Genomic DNA, 15376 nt, shown 5'->3' with positions numbered 1-15376 from the left:
CCGAAGAGAGAACGATGAGCTGCGATTTCAAGTTTTCGACGAGTTTTCCAGCACGATTTGGCAGATTTTGGCGACTAAAACACTAGATCCGGCGATTCTAGGCACGATTTAGGGGAAAAAGCATCGGATTTGGTGAAATCTCTGCCAAATCCGGCTAGATCACATAGGATCTTGGACGGATCGGGAGAGACCTCGTCGATTTTCTACTCTTTTTTCATCCTCTCTGGCAAGTTTCGACCTCACTCGAAATCGCCGCTCACCCGACGGGAAACTGACTTGTAAAACCTGACCCTAATACGGGTCGGTTGCAAGTCTGGAACCTCCCTACCCGATCTCCGACAGGTCGGTTACGGGTTGGGCACAAACCCAACCCGCCCGACCTGTGGATAGCCTTAATATATAGATAAGAGAAATTTTTTATTCCATATATATATATATTTATATATATTTGAGAGAGAGTTTGGGGATTCTAGCCTTTTACCCCTATTTTTAAAAATATTTGGCAATATGCCCCTGCTTTGAAACTATATAGGTTCGTGCCCCTATTTTGAAACTCGATTGGTTTAAAATCGAGTTATACCCAATCAAAATTTAAAAAAAAAAAAAAAAAAAAAAAAATTGAATGGAACTCGAGTTTATGGAGCTCGAGTTCCATTTAAATTGCATGAAACTTATAAAACAAAAAATTGCATGAAAACGCCGCTAGAAGGCTTTAAAATGCCACTATAGGGCTCCCTGAACTTGGTATGGGCGATCAAGCTTATAAAAAAATAATTGCGTGAAAATGCCGCTATAGGGCTTTAAAACGCCACTATAGGTCTTACTGAACGCCGTTATAGGGCTCCCTGAACTTGATATGGGGCGATCAAACTTATCAAAACAAAATATTGCATAAAAACACTGCTATAGGGCTCTAAAATGCCATTATAAGTCTTACTGAACGCCGCTATAGGGATCCATGAATCTGGTATGAGGCAATCAAACTTATAAAAACAAAAAATTGCATGAAAACATCGTCATAGGGCTTTAGAACGCCACTATAGGTCTTACTGAATGTCGCTATAGTTTGATCACACCATACTCGATTTTCTACTAATCAAATTTTTTGATTGAAACTTGATTTTATTAAAATCGAGTTTCGAAACAGGGGCACGAACTTATATAGTTTCAAAATAGGGGTATATTGCCAAATATTTTAAAAATTCTGGGTAAAAGGCTAGAATCCTTGAGAGAGTTTCAACCTATGGTATCCGCTCCTAATAATAACTATTTATTATCAGACCAAGACACCAATAATTTTTTGGTGTAGATAGAGATTGAACCCCAGATCTCTTATACAATCCTAAGATACTTTACCAGATCTCCTTTATATATTCCTTCTTTGGACGAAATCTCCTCTACCAACCAACTTGACAGCCGCCCTTATTGAATATTATTGATACTTTAAACTTAAGACTTTATTTTATTCAATCGGTTTCCACTTTCTACACCAATAATAGAATATGACAACAAGGAAGAGGAATAAAAATAAGGCTCTCTCTTTCACATCTTTTTCATTATTAGACAAGGCAGCACGTGCAAGGCACGTGCTAGCCATGGGGAAAAAAAATAGTGATTAGAATCAATTTTAGATTTTATTTGTATCACAAAATATAAATATAAATCATTTGATTTTTAAAATACAAAGAGATTTATATTAATCAAAAGAGATATTAATTTTAAGAATTTTGATAATTATGTCATAAAAAGTTAATCTCAATCGTATAAGACCGTGACAAATCCTAGTCCAATATTTTATTATTTTATTTTGACCTATAACTTACACCTTAATAGTTGTAAATATATTGTAATAACAACAAAATGTCACAACATTTTTAGTTGTGCTAGATCTCGATATAATATTTTATTATTTTATTTTATTTTATTTTGATTCATAAGGAATTGACACATGCATTACAACATTTTCATAATATCTCTATGTATACATTGTACTTAATTACAATTTAAATTTAATTATGGACACAAAAAAAATTGGCAAATTTTGTAGACATTTACAAACTTTGTACAATATTTACCATTTTTTGTGCAAATGTGTATAATATTAACAACTTTTCTGTATTTACAATGTAAACTTGCATTGCAAGTACAAAGTAAACATATAAAGATCTTTAAAAAAAAAAAAAACAAAAACAAAAACAAAGCTCAAACCAACTGTCATACTTGAAGGGGAAAGAAAAAGAAAAAAGAAAAGAAAAAGTGCACCTCACTAATTGAATAAACCAAAAAAACACTATTCATGAGCCTTTGGCTCTTTTTATATAGTTAATAGATATGCTAGCTTACATAAATATTTAAAAGAAAAAAAAAAAAAAAACACACAAACCGATAATTGAAAAAAAAAAAAAATCTTTAGGCATTGTATAAATTAATGTTAAAATGTTGTGGACTTAGCATTTTTTTATTTGATGTATAAGAAACTGAGATCTCAACAATTGTAAAAATATTGTGATAATAATAAGAATTGTAACATTTTTTCAAAACATTTATTTTTAGTTATGGTTCGTTACAGTCTCATATTTTATTATTTTATTTCGACTTGTAAGAAATTGACGCGTCAATAATTGTAAAATTTGTTGTGTCAGTATAACAATATATATACCAACTTACATAAATATTTAAAAAAAAAAAAAAACACAAACAGATTGTTGAAAAAAAAAAAAACTTTAGGCACTGTAGCTACCGTGCCAGTTGAATAAACCAAAAACACTACACAATAAGTGTTGCAACATTTTCTCAAAACATTTATTTTTAGTTGTGGCTAGTCACAGTCTCATCTTTTATTATTTTATTTCAGCTTGTAAGAAATTGACACGTTAATAATTGTGAAAATATTGTGAAATTTATTGTGTCAGTATAACAATATATATACCAGCTTACATAAATATTTAAAAGAAGAAAAAAAACACAAATCGATTACTAAAAATAAAAAAACTTTAGGCCTACCATGCCAGTTGAATAAACCAAAAGCACTACACAATAAGTGTTGTAACATTTTCTCAAAACATTTATTTTTAGTTGTGGCTGGTCACAGTCTCATATTTTATTATTTTATTTCGACTTGTAAGAAATTGACACATCAATAATTGTGAAATTTGTTGTGTCAATATAACAATATATAGACTAGCTTACATAAATATTAAAAAAAAAAAAAAAAAATTAGGCCTTGTAGCTACCGTGCCAGTTGAATAAACCAAAAGCACTATATAATAAGTGTTGTAACATTTTCTCAAAACATTTATTTTTAGTTGTAATTGGTCATAGTCTCATATTTTATTATTTTATTTCGACTTGTAAGAAATTGATACGTCAATAATTGTGAAAATATTGTGAAATTTGTTGTGTCAGTATAACAATATATATACCGGCTTACATAAATATTAAAAAAAAAAACCGATTACTAAAAAAAAAAAACTTTAGTACCGTGCCAGTTGAATAAACCAAAAACACTGCACAATAAGTGTTGTAACATTTTCTCAAAACATTTATTTTAATTGTGATTGGTCAGTCTCATATTTTATTATTTTATTTCGACTTGTAAGAAATTGGCACGTCAATAATTGTGAAAATGTTGTGAAATTTATTGTATCAGTATAACAATATATATAGCAGCTTACATAAATATTTAAAAGGAAAAAAAAAAAAAAAAAAAAAAAAAAAAAAAAAACAAACAAACCGATTACTGGAAAAAAAAAAATGTAGCTACTGTAGCTACAGTGCCACTTGGCACTGTAGTTAGTGTTCAAAACTTGGGAAAAAAAACGTGGCTCATGAAACCAAAGCACTGTAGTTACAGAGCTTTAGCGTATACGTGCACATCAATAATTGTGAAAATATTGTAAAATTTGTTATGTCAATATAACAATATATATACCAGCTTACATAAATATTTAAAAGGAAAAAAAAAAAAAAAAAAAAAACACAAACCGATTACATGAAAAAGGAAAATATATAGCTATTGTAGCTACAGTGCCACTTGACATTGCAGTTACTATTCAAAACTTGGGAAAAAAAAAGTGGCTCGCGAAACCAAAGTACTATAGCTACAGTGATTTAGCGCATTCGTGCTTTTATATATATAGATTTATTTTCAGTTGTGGTTGGTCAAAGTTTCATATTTTATTATTTTATTTTGACTTATAAGAAATTGACACCTATGAAAATATTATGAAATTTGTTGTGTCAGTATAACAATATATATAAAAGGGAAAAAAAAATACAAACATAAGATTGGAAAAAAAAAAAATTTGTGACTACTGTAGCTACAGTGCCACTTGGTACTGTAGCTACTGTTCAAAACTTAAAAAAAAAAAAAAAAAAAAAAAAAAAAAAAGGACAAAGTGGCGAAATAAAATGGCACTGTAGATGAACAGTGCTAAAACACTAAAGCAGCAAAATGAAATTGACATCTCAATAATTGTGAAAATATTATGAAATTTGTTGTATCAATATAACAATATATATAAAAGGAAAAAAAAGTACAAACAGAAGACTATAAAAGTAAAAAATAAATAAAAAAACTGTAGCAAATGTAGCTATAGTGCCATATGGAATTGTATCTACTGATCAAAACTTAATACAAAGACAAAGTGGCTCACCAAAATAGCACTATAGATGAACAGTGCAAACTGTAGCAGCATTGTCGCTTTTCACAAAACATTTATTTTCAGTTGTGGTTGGTCACGATTTCATATTTTATTATTTTATTTTAACTTATAAGAAATTGACACCTCAATAATTGTGAAAATATTGTGAAATTTATTGTGTCAATACAACAATATATATAAAAGGAAAAAAAAAACCGAAGACTGAAAAAAAAAAAAAAAAAAAAAAAAAAAAAAAAAAAAGTGTCTCACCAAAGCACTGTTGCCGCTACAATGTTTGCATAGTGTAAACACTCTGAATGTACAGTACCAAAGCACTGTAGTGATATTCGCGCTTTTATAATATAAAGATATACAGGGGGAATTTATCGGTGGGCTTCATCAGGGATCACTATGAATATCTATTATTTAACCATCAACGTCATTTTGGTCCACTATTTGCCAACCCAAAAAAAAAACAATATCATTAGGCATGCCTAGCAAGTCATAGTTTCATACACAAAAAAAAAAAAAAAAAAAAAAAAAAAAAAAAAAAAAGAACACGTACCTCATGTCTCATATTTTAAAAACCCACTGACAAAGACTTTAATTATTGATAATATGCTTGTCCATCAAGAAATTTGAGATTGCCCTTATCATGATAGTTGTCAAATTTGATTATTTAATTGATTATTGATAATATGCTTGTCCATCAAGAAATTTGAGATTATCTTTATAATGATCCTTGTCAAATTTGATTATTTAATTGATTTCTAAAGAGGTGGTATATACTGTTTTTTTTTTTTATATATCCTCCCCTCACATGTGAGTGAACCCCACACTCATGTGAGAGGAGGATATATACAATGGAAACAACATATATTTTCTCCTATATATATATATATATATATATCGTAGTCCCCCATATTTAAAAGCAATATATTCTTGATATCGATAAGCCAAATCAAGCAAAAATTCAAGGAAACCCAAAAGGCCATGACTAAATTCGAGGTGGTACTCATTGCAACTCCTGGGTTTGGAAACTTTGTTCCCATTGTTGAGTTTGCTCAACGCCTAATCGATCATGACCCCCGATTTTCTGCAACAATCTTGATCATCACTATGCCCGGTCGACCCCTTCTCGACACGTACATCCAATCATGCGTGGCCACGTCGGCCACCAAAATAAAATTTCTCCACCTCCCTACTGTGGACCTTCCCTCACCCGATCAATCCCAAATTTTCGTAGCCCATTTTTCGTCACTTGTTGAAAAACAAAAACCCAATGTAAGACAAGCAATCACAAACCTCATGGGAACCGAGTTGGACTCAGACTCAGAGTCCAACTCAGTTCCACAACTTGCTGGGTTATTCGTCGACATGTTTTGCACTTCGATCATTGATGTTGCTAAAGAGCTTGACATTCCTTGCTACCTTTACTTTGCCTCTCCAGCTTCGTTTCTCAGCTTCATGCTTCATCTTCCTATCCTTGACACCCAACTCACCACCACTGAGTTAGCCGAGTTGGATACTGAGTTGGTCATCCCTGGTTTTGTTAACCCTGTTCCTCCAAGCGTGTTGCCTCCAGTAGCGTTGAATAGAGATGGGTTCTCTTGCTTTTTGTACCATGGACGTAGGTACTTTGAAACAAAGGGCATTATTATAAACACACTTCAAGAGCTTGAGCCTCATACACTCAACTCGTTCTCCACAAGTCAAATGCCACGAGTTTATCCTATTGGGCCTGTTCTTAACCTTGCTGGCTCGGCCCAATGGCACCCAGACCAAGCCCATCACCAAAATATTATGAACTGGCTTGACGACCAACCTCTATCATCAGTGGTGTTCTTATGCTTTGGTAGCAATTGGAGCTTTGATGTGCAGCAAGTGAGAGAAATAGCCCATGGACTTGAACGGGCCGGGGTTCGATTCTTATGGTCATTACGTGAGAAACCAAAAACCCAATTAAATCTTCCAAATGATTACACGAGTCTTGAGGAGGTTTTGCCAAATGGATTCTTGGAACGAACAGTTGGGATTGGTTTGGTGTGTGGATGGGTCTCGCAAGTGTCAATCTTAGCCCACAAAGCAATCGGAGGATTCGTGTCACATTGTGGTTGGAACTCAATTTTGGAGAGCTTGTGGCACGCTGTACCAATTGCCACATGGCCAATTTATGCTGAGCAACAAATGAATGCGTTTATGATGGTTAAGGAATTGGGTTTAGCTGTGGAAATTAGATTAGATTACAAGATGGGAAGTGGAATTGTGTTGGCAGAGGAGGTAGAAGAAGGGATAAAGAGTCTAATGGTTGGTGATACTGAGGTTAGGAAAAAGGTGAAAGAGATGAGCCAAAAAGCCAAGATGGCTGTTAGGGAAAATGGATCATCATGTACGTCACTAGGAACTCTGATTGATGAATTAGCAAACGGAGTGTAAAGATACAAAGATGGACCACTTTATATTTTAATGCAATAATGCTAGTGAAATAAATTGAGTTTGGACCACTTTATATTTTAATGCAATAATGCTAGTGAAATAAATTGAGTTGCAATTATTTTTTGCCAGTGAGTTGCAAATATTGTTGATGCCAGTTGCATACTAGTATATTCCAAGGGACTATATATACGTGTGTGTGTGTGTTTAATGTAAGTGTATTTTGTGACTTCATAAATTATTGACGAAGAATTTGGATTATAATCAAATAAAATGTTTTATCATGTTAGAAATTATAGGAGAAGAAGATAAGGACAAATATATATATATATATATATATATATTTACTCAATACAATATCCATCTTCTTTCTCAAAAAAGTAGTGTGTATGGCAAATTGATAAGTACCCAATTGTTTTTATCAATTAAGATTTTTTATCAACTTTTAAATTATAACAATTTGGATTGTAATCAAATTAAAATTTTTATTAATTTAGAAATTATAGGAGAAGAAGATAAGAATAAAAAAAAATTATATCTATTTTAAAAAAAAAAAAAATCTCAAAAAATTTCTACAATTTTATTATATTACCACATGATGATATATAAATAAGAGAAAATTTTTATTCCTATCTTTTTATTTCTCCTTCATGTATTCCTTCTTTGAACGAAGTCTCCTCTACCAACCAACTTGCCGGCCGCCCTTATTGAATATTATTGATACTTTATTCAATCGGTTTCCACTTTTTACACCAATAATAGAATATGACAACGAGGAAGAGGAAGAAAAACAAGGCACTCTCTTTCACTCTCTCACATCTTTTTCATTATATATATGGAGAAAGTTCTCGGTGGGCTTCATCAGGGATCACTATGAATATCTATTATTTAATCATCAACGTCATTTTGGTCCACCATTTGCCAACCCAAAAAAACAATATCATTTGGCATGCCTGATAAGTCATAGTTTCGTACAGAACCAAATAATAAGAAAAAAAAAACACGTACCTTATGTCTCATATTTTTTTTTTGATTGATTATGTCTCATATTTTAAAAGCCCACTGACAAAGACTTTAATTATTGATAATATGCTAGTCGGCCAAGAAATTCGAGATTGTCTTTAACGTGATTCTTGTCAGATTTGGTTACCTAATCGATTTCTGAAGCACAAGGTTTTAAAACCGGATCGCTCGTCGAATCGTAAAAAAAGAAGGTTTAAAAGTCTTGACATTCAACTGAAACTGAGCTGAAATTAAATAATCGTGTTGTTATAATTAATTTACTAATTATTTTTTATATATAAAAATATTAAATTAATTAAAATAATCTAATTAAATATAAATATCTATATTTCAAATATATATTTTTATAACATAATTTTTATAAGACAAATAAGAAATATCAAGTCCTAAGCAAATTTAAATATAATATCTATTTATTTATTTATTTATTTATTTATATATTGATTAGTTAAACTTGTAATAATAATAATAATTATTATTATTATTATTATTATTATATAAGAATTAGAAAGACACTCAAATAAAATAAATAAAGTTATTTAAATTATTTAATAATTTTAAATTGAAATAATTATTATATACTTAACTGTAATTATTAATTAAAATTAGAGCAATAATAGTAACATAATATTTTATACAAATTTTTCCACAATTTACCATGTGACGAGATGTGAGTGGTAGAGATATAAACCCATAACTTTTTTTTCATTACTCACTTTGTCATGTGTCAAATTATAGAAAAAAATTATGTAAAATATTGTGATACTACATTACTATTAGAGAAATAATATATCTACAATATTTTTATAACATTTTTACAATAAATTCTAAGTAACAGGTTATAACTAGTTGTTATTATTAAAGTAAAAATGCAATCTTAATGTTAGGTTCAAATTTGAACTAATAACAACCAATTACTTATAATTTACTATAAAATCTTAAAAATACTTAAAATATTTAATGCATGCATGTTACATCAGGTTGGCAGCTGAAAAAAATATCTAAATCTAATGGCTAAAAATGTTTCGCTTTTATTAAAAAATTAAAACCCATTATCATTTACAAGTTAGCCACGTGAGGTACAGGGCCTTAGGAATTCAAAAGCAATAAAAAAAGTAACAAAAGTCTAGAAAGAAAGAGAAACACATATCCAGCGAAAAAGAGTTAAAGTACAAAGCTCCATCAACGGAAAAAAGAAAGAGAAGAAGAAAAAAAAAAAGAAGAAAGAAGAAGAAGCAGCAGCAGCAGAAGACGAAGATACGTATTACTGTAATTTGTGTTTTTGTTTTTTTGATCTGATATAGTTTGTGTTTACTGTTTATTTGCTGAGCAAGTGTGGAGTTTGTTTTGGCGCAGACCCTGCTTCGTTGTGTTATTCTCTGGTTCTTTTTTTTTTTTTTTTCTTACAAATCCCTTTGTTCAAGTCCGATCTTTGTTCTTCTTCGTGTTCTTTCATTTCTTTTAAATCTGATCATAACTTCATACCGGTGTATTGGCCAAAATTCACCACGGTGAAGAGGTGTTTTATACTGTTTTCGTTGTATGTATCTTTTCCCTCATATGGGGTGGATCTTATAAGACCTCACATGAGAGTAGACCCACACTTACGATGTCCACTCCCATTTAAGAAGAAGATACATGCGACAGAAACAGCATTAATTTTCTCTTATATATATATATATATCATTGTCCTCAACTTCCAAAAGCAATATATTCTTGTAATCGATAAGCCAAATCAAGCAAAAAGTTCAAGGAAACCCAAAAAGCCATGACCAAATTCGAGGTGGTTCTGATTGCAACTCCTGCGTTTGGAAACTTTGTTCCCATTGTTGAGTTTGCTCAACGCCTAATCGATCATGACCCTCGATTTTCTGCAACAATCTTGATCATCACTATGCCTGGACAACCGCTTCTCGACACGTGCATCGAATCACGCGTGGCCACGTCAGCTACCAATATCAAATTTGTCCACCTCCCTATTGTGGACCATCCCTCACCCGATCAATCCCAAAGTTTCGTAGCCCACGTGTCGTCACTTGTTGAAAAACAAAAATCCAATGTAAGACAAGCAATCACAAACCTCATGGGAACCGAGTTGGACTCAGACTCAGAGTCCAACTCAGTTCCACAACTTGCTGGGTTATTCGTCGACATGTTTTGTACTTCGATCATTGATGTTGCTAAAGAGCTTGACATTCCTTGCTACCTTTACTTTGCCTCTCCAGCTTCGTTTCTCAGCTTCATGCTTCATCTTCCTATCCTTGACACCCAACTCACCATTACTGAGTTGGCCGAGTTGGATACTGAGTTGGTCATCCCTGGTTTTGTTAACCCTGTTCCTCCAAGCATGTTGCCTCCATCATCGTTGAAGAGAGATGGGTGCTCTTGCCTTTTGTACCATGGACGTAGGTACCTTGAAACAAAGGGTATTATTATAAACACACTTCAAGAGCTTGAGCCTCATACACTTAACTCGTTCTCCACAAGTCAAATGCCACGAGTTTATCCTATTGGGCCTGTTCTTGACCTTGCTGGCCCGGCCCAATGGCACCCAGACCAAGCCCATCACCAAAATATTCTGAACTGGCTTGATGACCAACCTCTATCATCAGTGGTGTTCTTATGCTTTGGTAGCATGGGAAGCTTTGATGTGCAGCAAGTGAGAGAAATAGCCCATGGACTTGAACGGGCGGGGGTTCGATTCTTATGGTCATTACGTGAGAAACCAAAAGCCCAATTAACTCTTCCAAATGATTACACAAGTCTTGAGGAGGTTTTGCCAAATGGATTCTTGGAACGAACAGTTGGGATTGGTTTGGTGTGTGGATGGGTCTCGCAAGTGTCAATCTTAGCCCACAAAGCAATCGGAGGATTCGTGTCACATTGTGGTTGGAACTCAATTTTGGAGAGCTTGTGGCACGCTGTACCAATTGCCACATGGCCAATTTATGCTGAGCAACAAATGAATGCGTTTATGATGGTTAAGGAATTGGGTTTAGCTGTGGAAATTAGATTAGATTACAAGATGGGAAGTAGAATGGTGTTGGCAGAGGAGGTAGAAGAAGGGATAAAGAGTCTCATGGTTGGTGATAGTGAGGTGAGGAAAAAGGTGAAAGAGATGAGCCAAAAAGTCAAGATGGCTGTTAGGGAAAATGGATCATCATGTACGTCACTAGGAACTCTGATTGATGAATTAGCAAACGGAGTGTAAAGATACAAAGATGGACCACTTTATATTTTAATGCAATAATGCTAGTGAAATAAATTGAGTTGCAATTATTTTTTGCTAGTGAGTTGCAATTATTGTTGATGCCAGTTGCATACTAATATATTCCAAGGGACTATATATATGTGTGTGTTTAATATAAGTGTATTTTGTGACTTTTGTCTCCCAATGAGTATATTTATTCTAAGGGACTTTTGTGACTTTTTCTTTTTTCTTTTTTTCTTTTTTAGTATTACGTGTTTACTGGTTTTCATTATTAAAATTTTGCCCACTAAAAAAAAAAAATTGTGTATACAGTGTGCCTTTACTAGAGTTCATACGACTAGTCCTTGATCCGTGCATTGTACATGCTGAAACAAGTCAAGATTATTGTCATTATTATGATTTTAGAACAAGTTAATATGTTAAAAGCTTTATAGTTTTGTAGTATTATCTGGTCTTCTTTATTAGGAGAATTAAAGTTTGAATTTCTTTTTCACCACTTATAACAATTATTAAAAAAAAAAAAGTTAAAATAATTGTATTTAATAGATACCATAGGAAAGAAGATGGAGGCATTGTTTTTTAATCATACATAAATCAAAACTGAGGGTGAAAAAAAAAAGGGAAGAAGAAAAATACATGAGTTACAAAAAGTAGAAAATGATAGTTTTTTGCCGTAATCTATTTTTCATAGTTTTAAAATGAAGACAGTCTATTTTATGGAAAAGAATTAAAGATTTAATTTATTATAAATCTAAAGCATGTATAGTGTTACATCATTTAAAAGAAAAAAAATAGTAATGAATGAATATTAATTAAATTTAAATAGTGTGTCACAATATAAACCTTTAAATTAATGAAAAACTAAATATTCATAGTTAACTGATTCCTCATGTTTAAAAACAAATACAGATACGATTCTAATATGACTAGGAGGAAAGAAATTAGAGCACACTTGTGATTGCTCTAAGAAATAAAGCTTTAGCTCTTTAGTTGTAAAATTTTTGTGAGAGCTTCAAGCTGTAAAGTTTTAACTGAAAAGCTTTTACAATATAAAGAGCATTTACTGAAAAAAAAAAAAAAAAAAAAAAAAAAAAAAAAAAAAAAAAACTGCTTTTGGCAAATTACAATAATAAAGTGTTTCCAAATTGTTATACTCTTTTGGTAACCAAATTGACAGAGAACTTTTAAATGTGGTTGGAACTCAATTTGGAGTGCTTGTGGCACAGTGTGATAGCCATGTAGCCCATTTATGCGAGCAACAAATGAATGCCTTTAAGATTGTTAAGAAATCAGGATTAGCTGGAAATTAGATTTGATTATAGGAATGGATTGGTGTTGCCAGAGGATATAGGGAGAGGGATAAGTGTCGTATTCATCATTAGGAACTTTGATTAAGGAATTGGCAAACACGATTTACGTATACAGAGAAGGGTCACTTATTGTCTTGATAAAAGTAATGCTAGTGAAATAAGTTGAGTTGCAATTATTGTTGATACAATTTGTCGACTGCATTCTAAGAACTTAATTAAAATTTCGGAATTTTTAATTTAAATGTGTTTTGTCTCCTAGTATTGGTCCAATTTTTTATTTTTTTTTATTATTATTATTATATCTCTGATGCTTTGCTTTGTTAATTTACTGCCTACAAATAAAAAAATTAAAAATAAAAACACAAGCAAAAGAGAAGTAGGTGTAATGTGGCTTTTACTTTAGTTCATGTGAGTAATCATTGATCCGTTGGCTTAATGGTTCCTAAGACTTGATGATATCTATAAGATTTGGGTTCGAAATATCTTACAGTACCTTGGGGCCATCTCCATAGAATTCCTCCTTGTAATAAGCTAATGCGTGTAGGACAGGACTACAAACACCTGAGGAAATGGTTAGATACTCGAAGAGATCTAGGCACCCTCATTTGTCAAAAAAAGAAACAGGTCAAAATTATTGCCATCTAATGATCATAGAAGTTGCATGTTATGATTATATTATTTAATAGATAAATTAGGAAAGAAAAAGGAGCCTGATTTTCAATCATAAATAATAGTTATATCAAACTAAGAAAAAGAAAAAGGAGGAAAGCAAAAACTAGAGGACCATGGGGTTTTTTTTACCATAGCCCATTTGGAAGGCAATGGAGTGTGATGGGACCGGATCCTACATGGGTGTCTCGCCTTTGTCTTGCAACTGAATTATCCTACCGTAACCCCATCCTATAGAGGTCGGGACAATTTGCATTGTCTTGCCTAGTCTTAAAATTATATGTGTAAATTGTGAGAACATAACTTGAGGGACTGTAATACTTTTTATAGGTGACAAGTGCTAGTTAAAGGTCATCCAACGAAAGGACGAACACAACCGCGTTTAAGTCGGGAATGAGAGAAAGGGCACGAGATCGTCCGTCCAACTGAGACGAACCTGAACGCATTGATAGTATAAGTAAATGCCATCAGGCCAGCTGACAAAGAATAAGTGCGCCGAAACAATTACAGAAGTAATGATGGCCCAACGGTCATCCATTACATATTAAATAGAGTTTTCATGGCCATTAAATGCCACATTTCCCTCAGGAGAAAAACGCCCAAAGGAGCATTAACAGACATAACCAATTCGACCTAAAGCAAACTATAAAAGGGCAGTGGAACTCAGGTAAAGATATCAAAAATTCCATAGACACCTATTATACAATTTTTTGAGAGCCATTAGCTGACTTCAGCATTAGAGCGTTCTCAATTGACGCTATGCCGGTGAACTTCCTTTGCCATCCTTTCCTTTCTTGGCGATAGGTACTAGAATTCGTCCATCGGCATTGACAAGGAGCATATTGACGAGGTCAATTTCCAACTTCATTAATTTGGCGCTGTTTGTGGGAACAATTTGATTCTTTTTCAAACCATTGTGTTCCTATCGATAAAGCTCCTGCCACTCGATGGACTCCACACTAGCACCACCCCTGGATCCTGTGGTGATGGCTCAACAAATCTAGGCTCTAATAGCAAATGTGCAAGAGCTAATGAAGCAGAACTAAGAGTTGAAGCGCTGAACCCATCCAGAGGGCAGCAATGCTTCACATCACCGACGTAGTCATAGCAGACATAATGAGGAAGTTAGTAGCCTTGAAAACAGCAAGGGAAAGGATACCTCAGAATACATCGAGTAGTCTGTGCATGACAACGATCACATGATGAAGAGCTTATGAAGGGAGTTAGATGAGGTAAAGAATGCCATGAAGGGGAAGACGACAATGAACCTTGATGGCATGCTCAAATGAATAGATTCACCTTTCATAACCAGTGTTTTAGAGTGCCCCTTGCCTCCGAAGTTTCATTTGCCATAACTGGAGTTCTATAATGGCACGAAGGACCCCCTTGACCACATAGGGGCCTTCAAGACTATCTTGAACCTCCAACAAACCACAGACGAAGTCATATGTAGATCCTTCCTTGCCACCCTCAAAGGGGCTGCCAGGGTGTGGTTCAGTAAGTTGCCAGTGTCCTCGATTGCAAATTTTGAACAGCTCAGTGACTCATTTGTTCGCCATTTCATTGGGGGGGCAGCGTCACAAAAGGCCAACCTCTTACTTGCTAATAGTGAGGCAGCAGGAAAGGGAAAGCCTAAGAGATTATGTGAAGCGTTTTAACAGGGCCATGCTTGAGATTAACGAAGCTGATGACCAAGTGATAATGATGGCTTTCCAGGTTGAGCTTAACAACCCTGACCTCGTCTTCTTATTAGGAAAGATGCCATCGACTTTTGTGATAGATCTCTTGTTTAAAGCTCACATGAATGGAGAGGATGCCCTTACCGCAAAAGGATTGACGGGAAAGTGGAAAGAGGAGGAACCTAGTGATTCTAGGGTAAAAAGAAGGATCATAAAGACCTTTCCTTGGAGACTAAGGCTAGCAAGAGCAACTCTGACACCCCGAAGAAGAAAATGAACTTTACCCCATTGGTGATGCCCGCAGACAAAATCTTGATGCAGATTAAGGATGAACTAGGCCTGAAATGGCCCAAGCCACTAAGCATGTCCTCTAGGAAATGTGACCCGAAAAAGTACTGTTGTTTTCAC

The 15376-nt window shown here is 33.5% G+C and overlaps 2 protein-coding genes across 2 annotated transcripts; both read left to right on the top strand.

Moving 5' to 3' along the window:
- Positions 1-5555: 5555 nt before the first annotated feature.
- On the top strand, positions 5556-11383 carry LOC126707587 (UDP-glycosyltransferase 43-like). Its single transcript, XM_050407305.1, has 2 exons — positions 5556-7147; positions 11330-11383. Exon 1 carries the CDS (start codon positions 5637-5639, stop codon positions 7077-7079), a length of 1443 nt encoding a protein of 480 aa, XP_050263262.1. The 5' UTR covers positions 5556-5636; the 3' UTR covers positions 7080-7147; positions 11330-11383.
- On the top strand, positions 9199-11383 carry LOC126707586 (UDP-glycosyltransferase 43-like). The gene has a single exon (XM_050407304.1). It carries the CDS (start codon positions 9868-9870, stop codon positions 11308-11310), a length of 1443 nt encoding a protein of 480 aa, XP_050263261.1. The 5' UTR covers positions 9199-9867; the 3' UTR covers positions 11311-11383.
- Positions 11384-15376: the final 3993 nt, after the last annotated feature.

The sequence above is a fragment of the Quercus robur genome, chromosome 11, assembly GCF_932294415.1.
Source record: "Quercus robur chromosome 11, dhQueRobu3.1, whole genome shotgun sequence".
NCBI lineage: Eukaryota > Viridiplantae > Streptophyta > Magnoliopsida > Fagales > Fagaceae > Quercus > Quercus robur.
The sequence above is the reverse complement of the archived record's forward strand: the minus strand, read 5'-3'. Positions and strand labels throughout refer to the sequence as shown.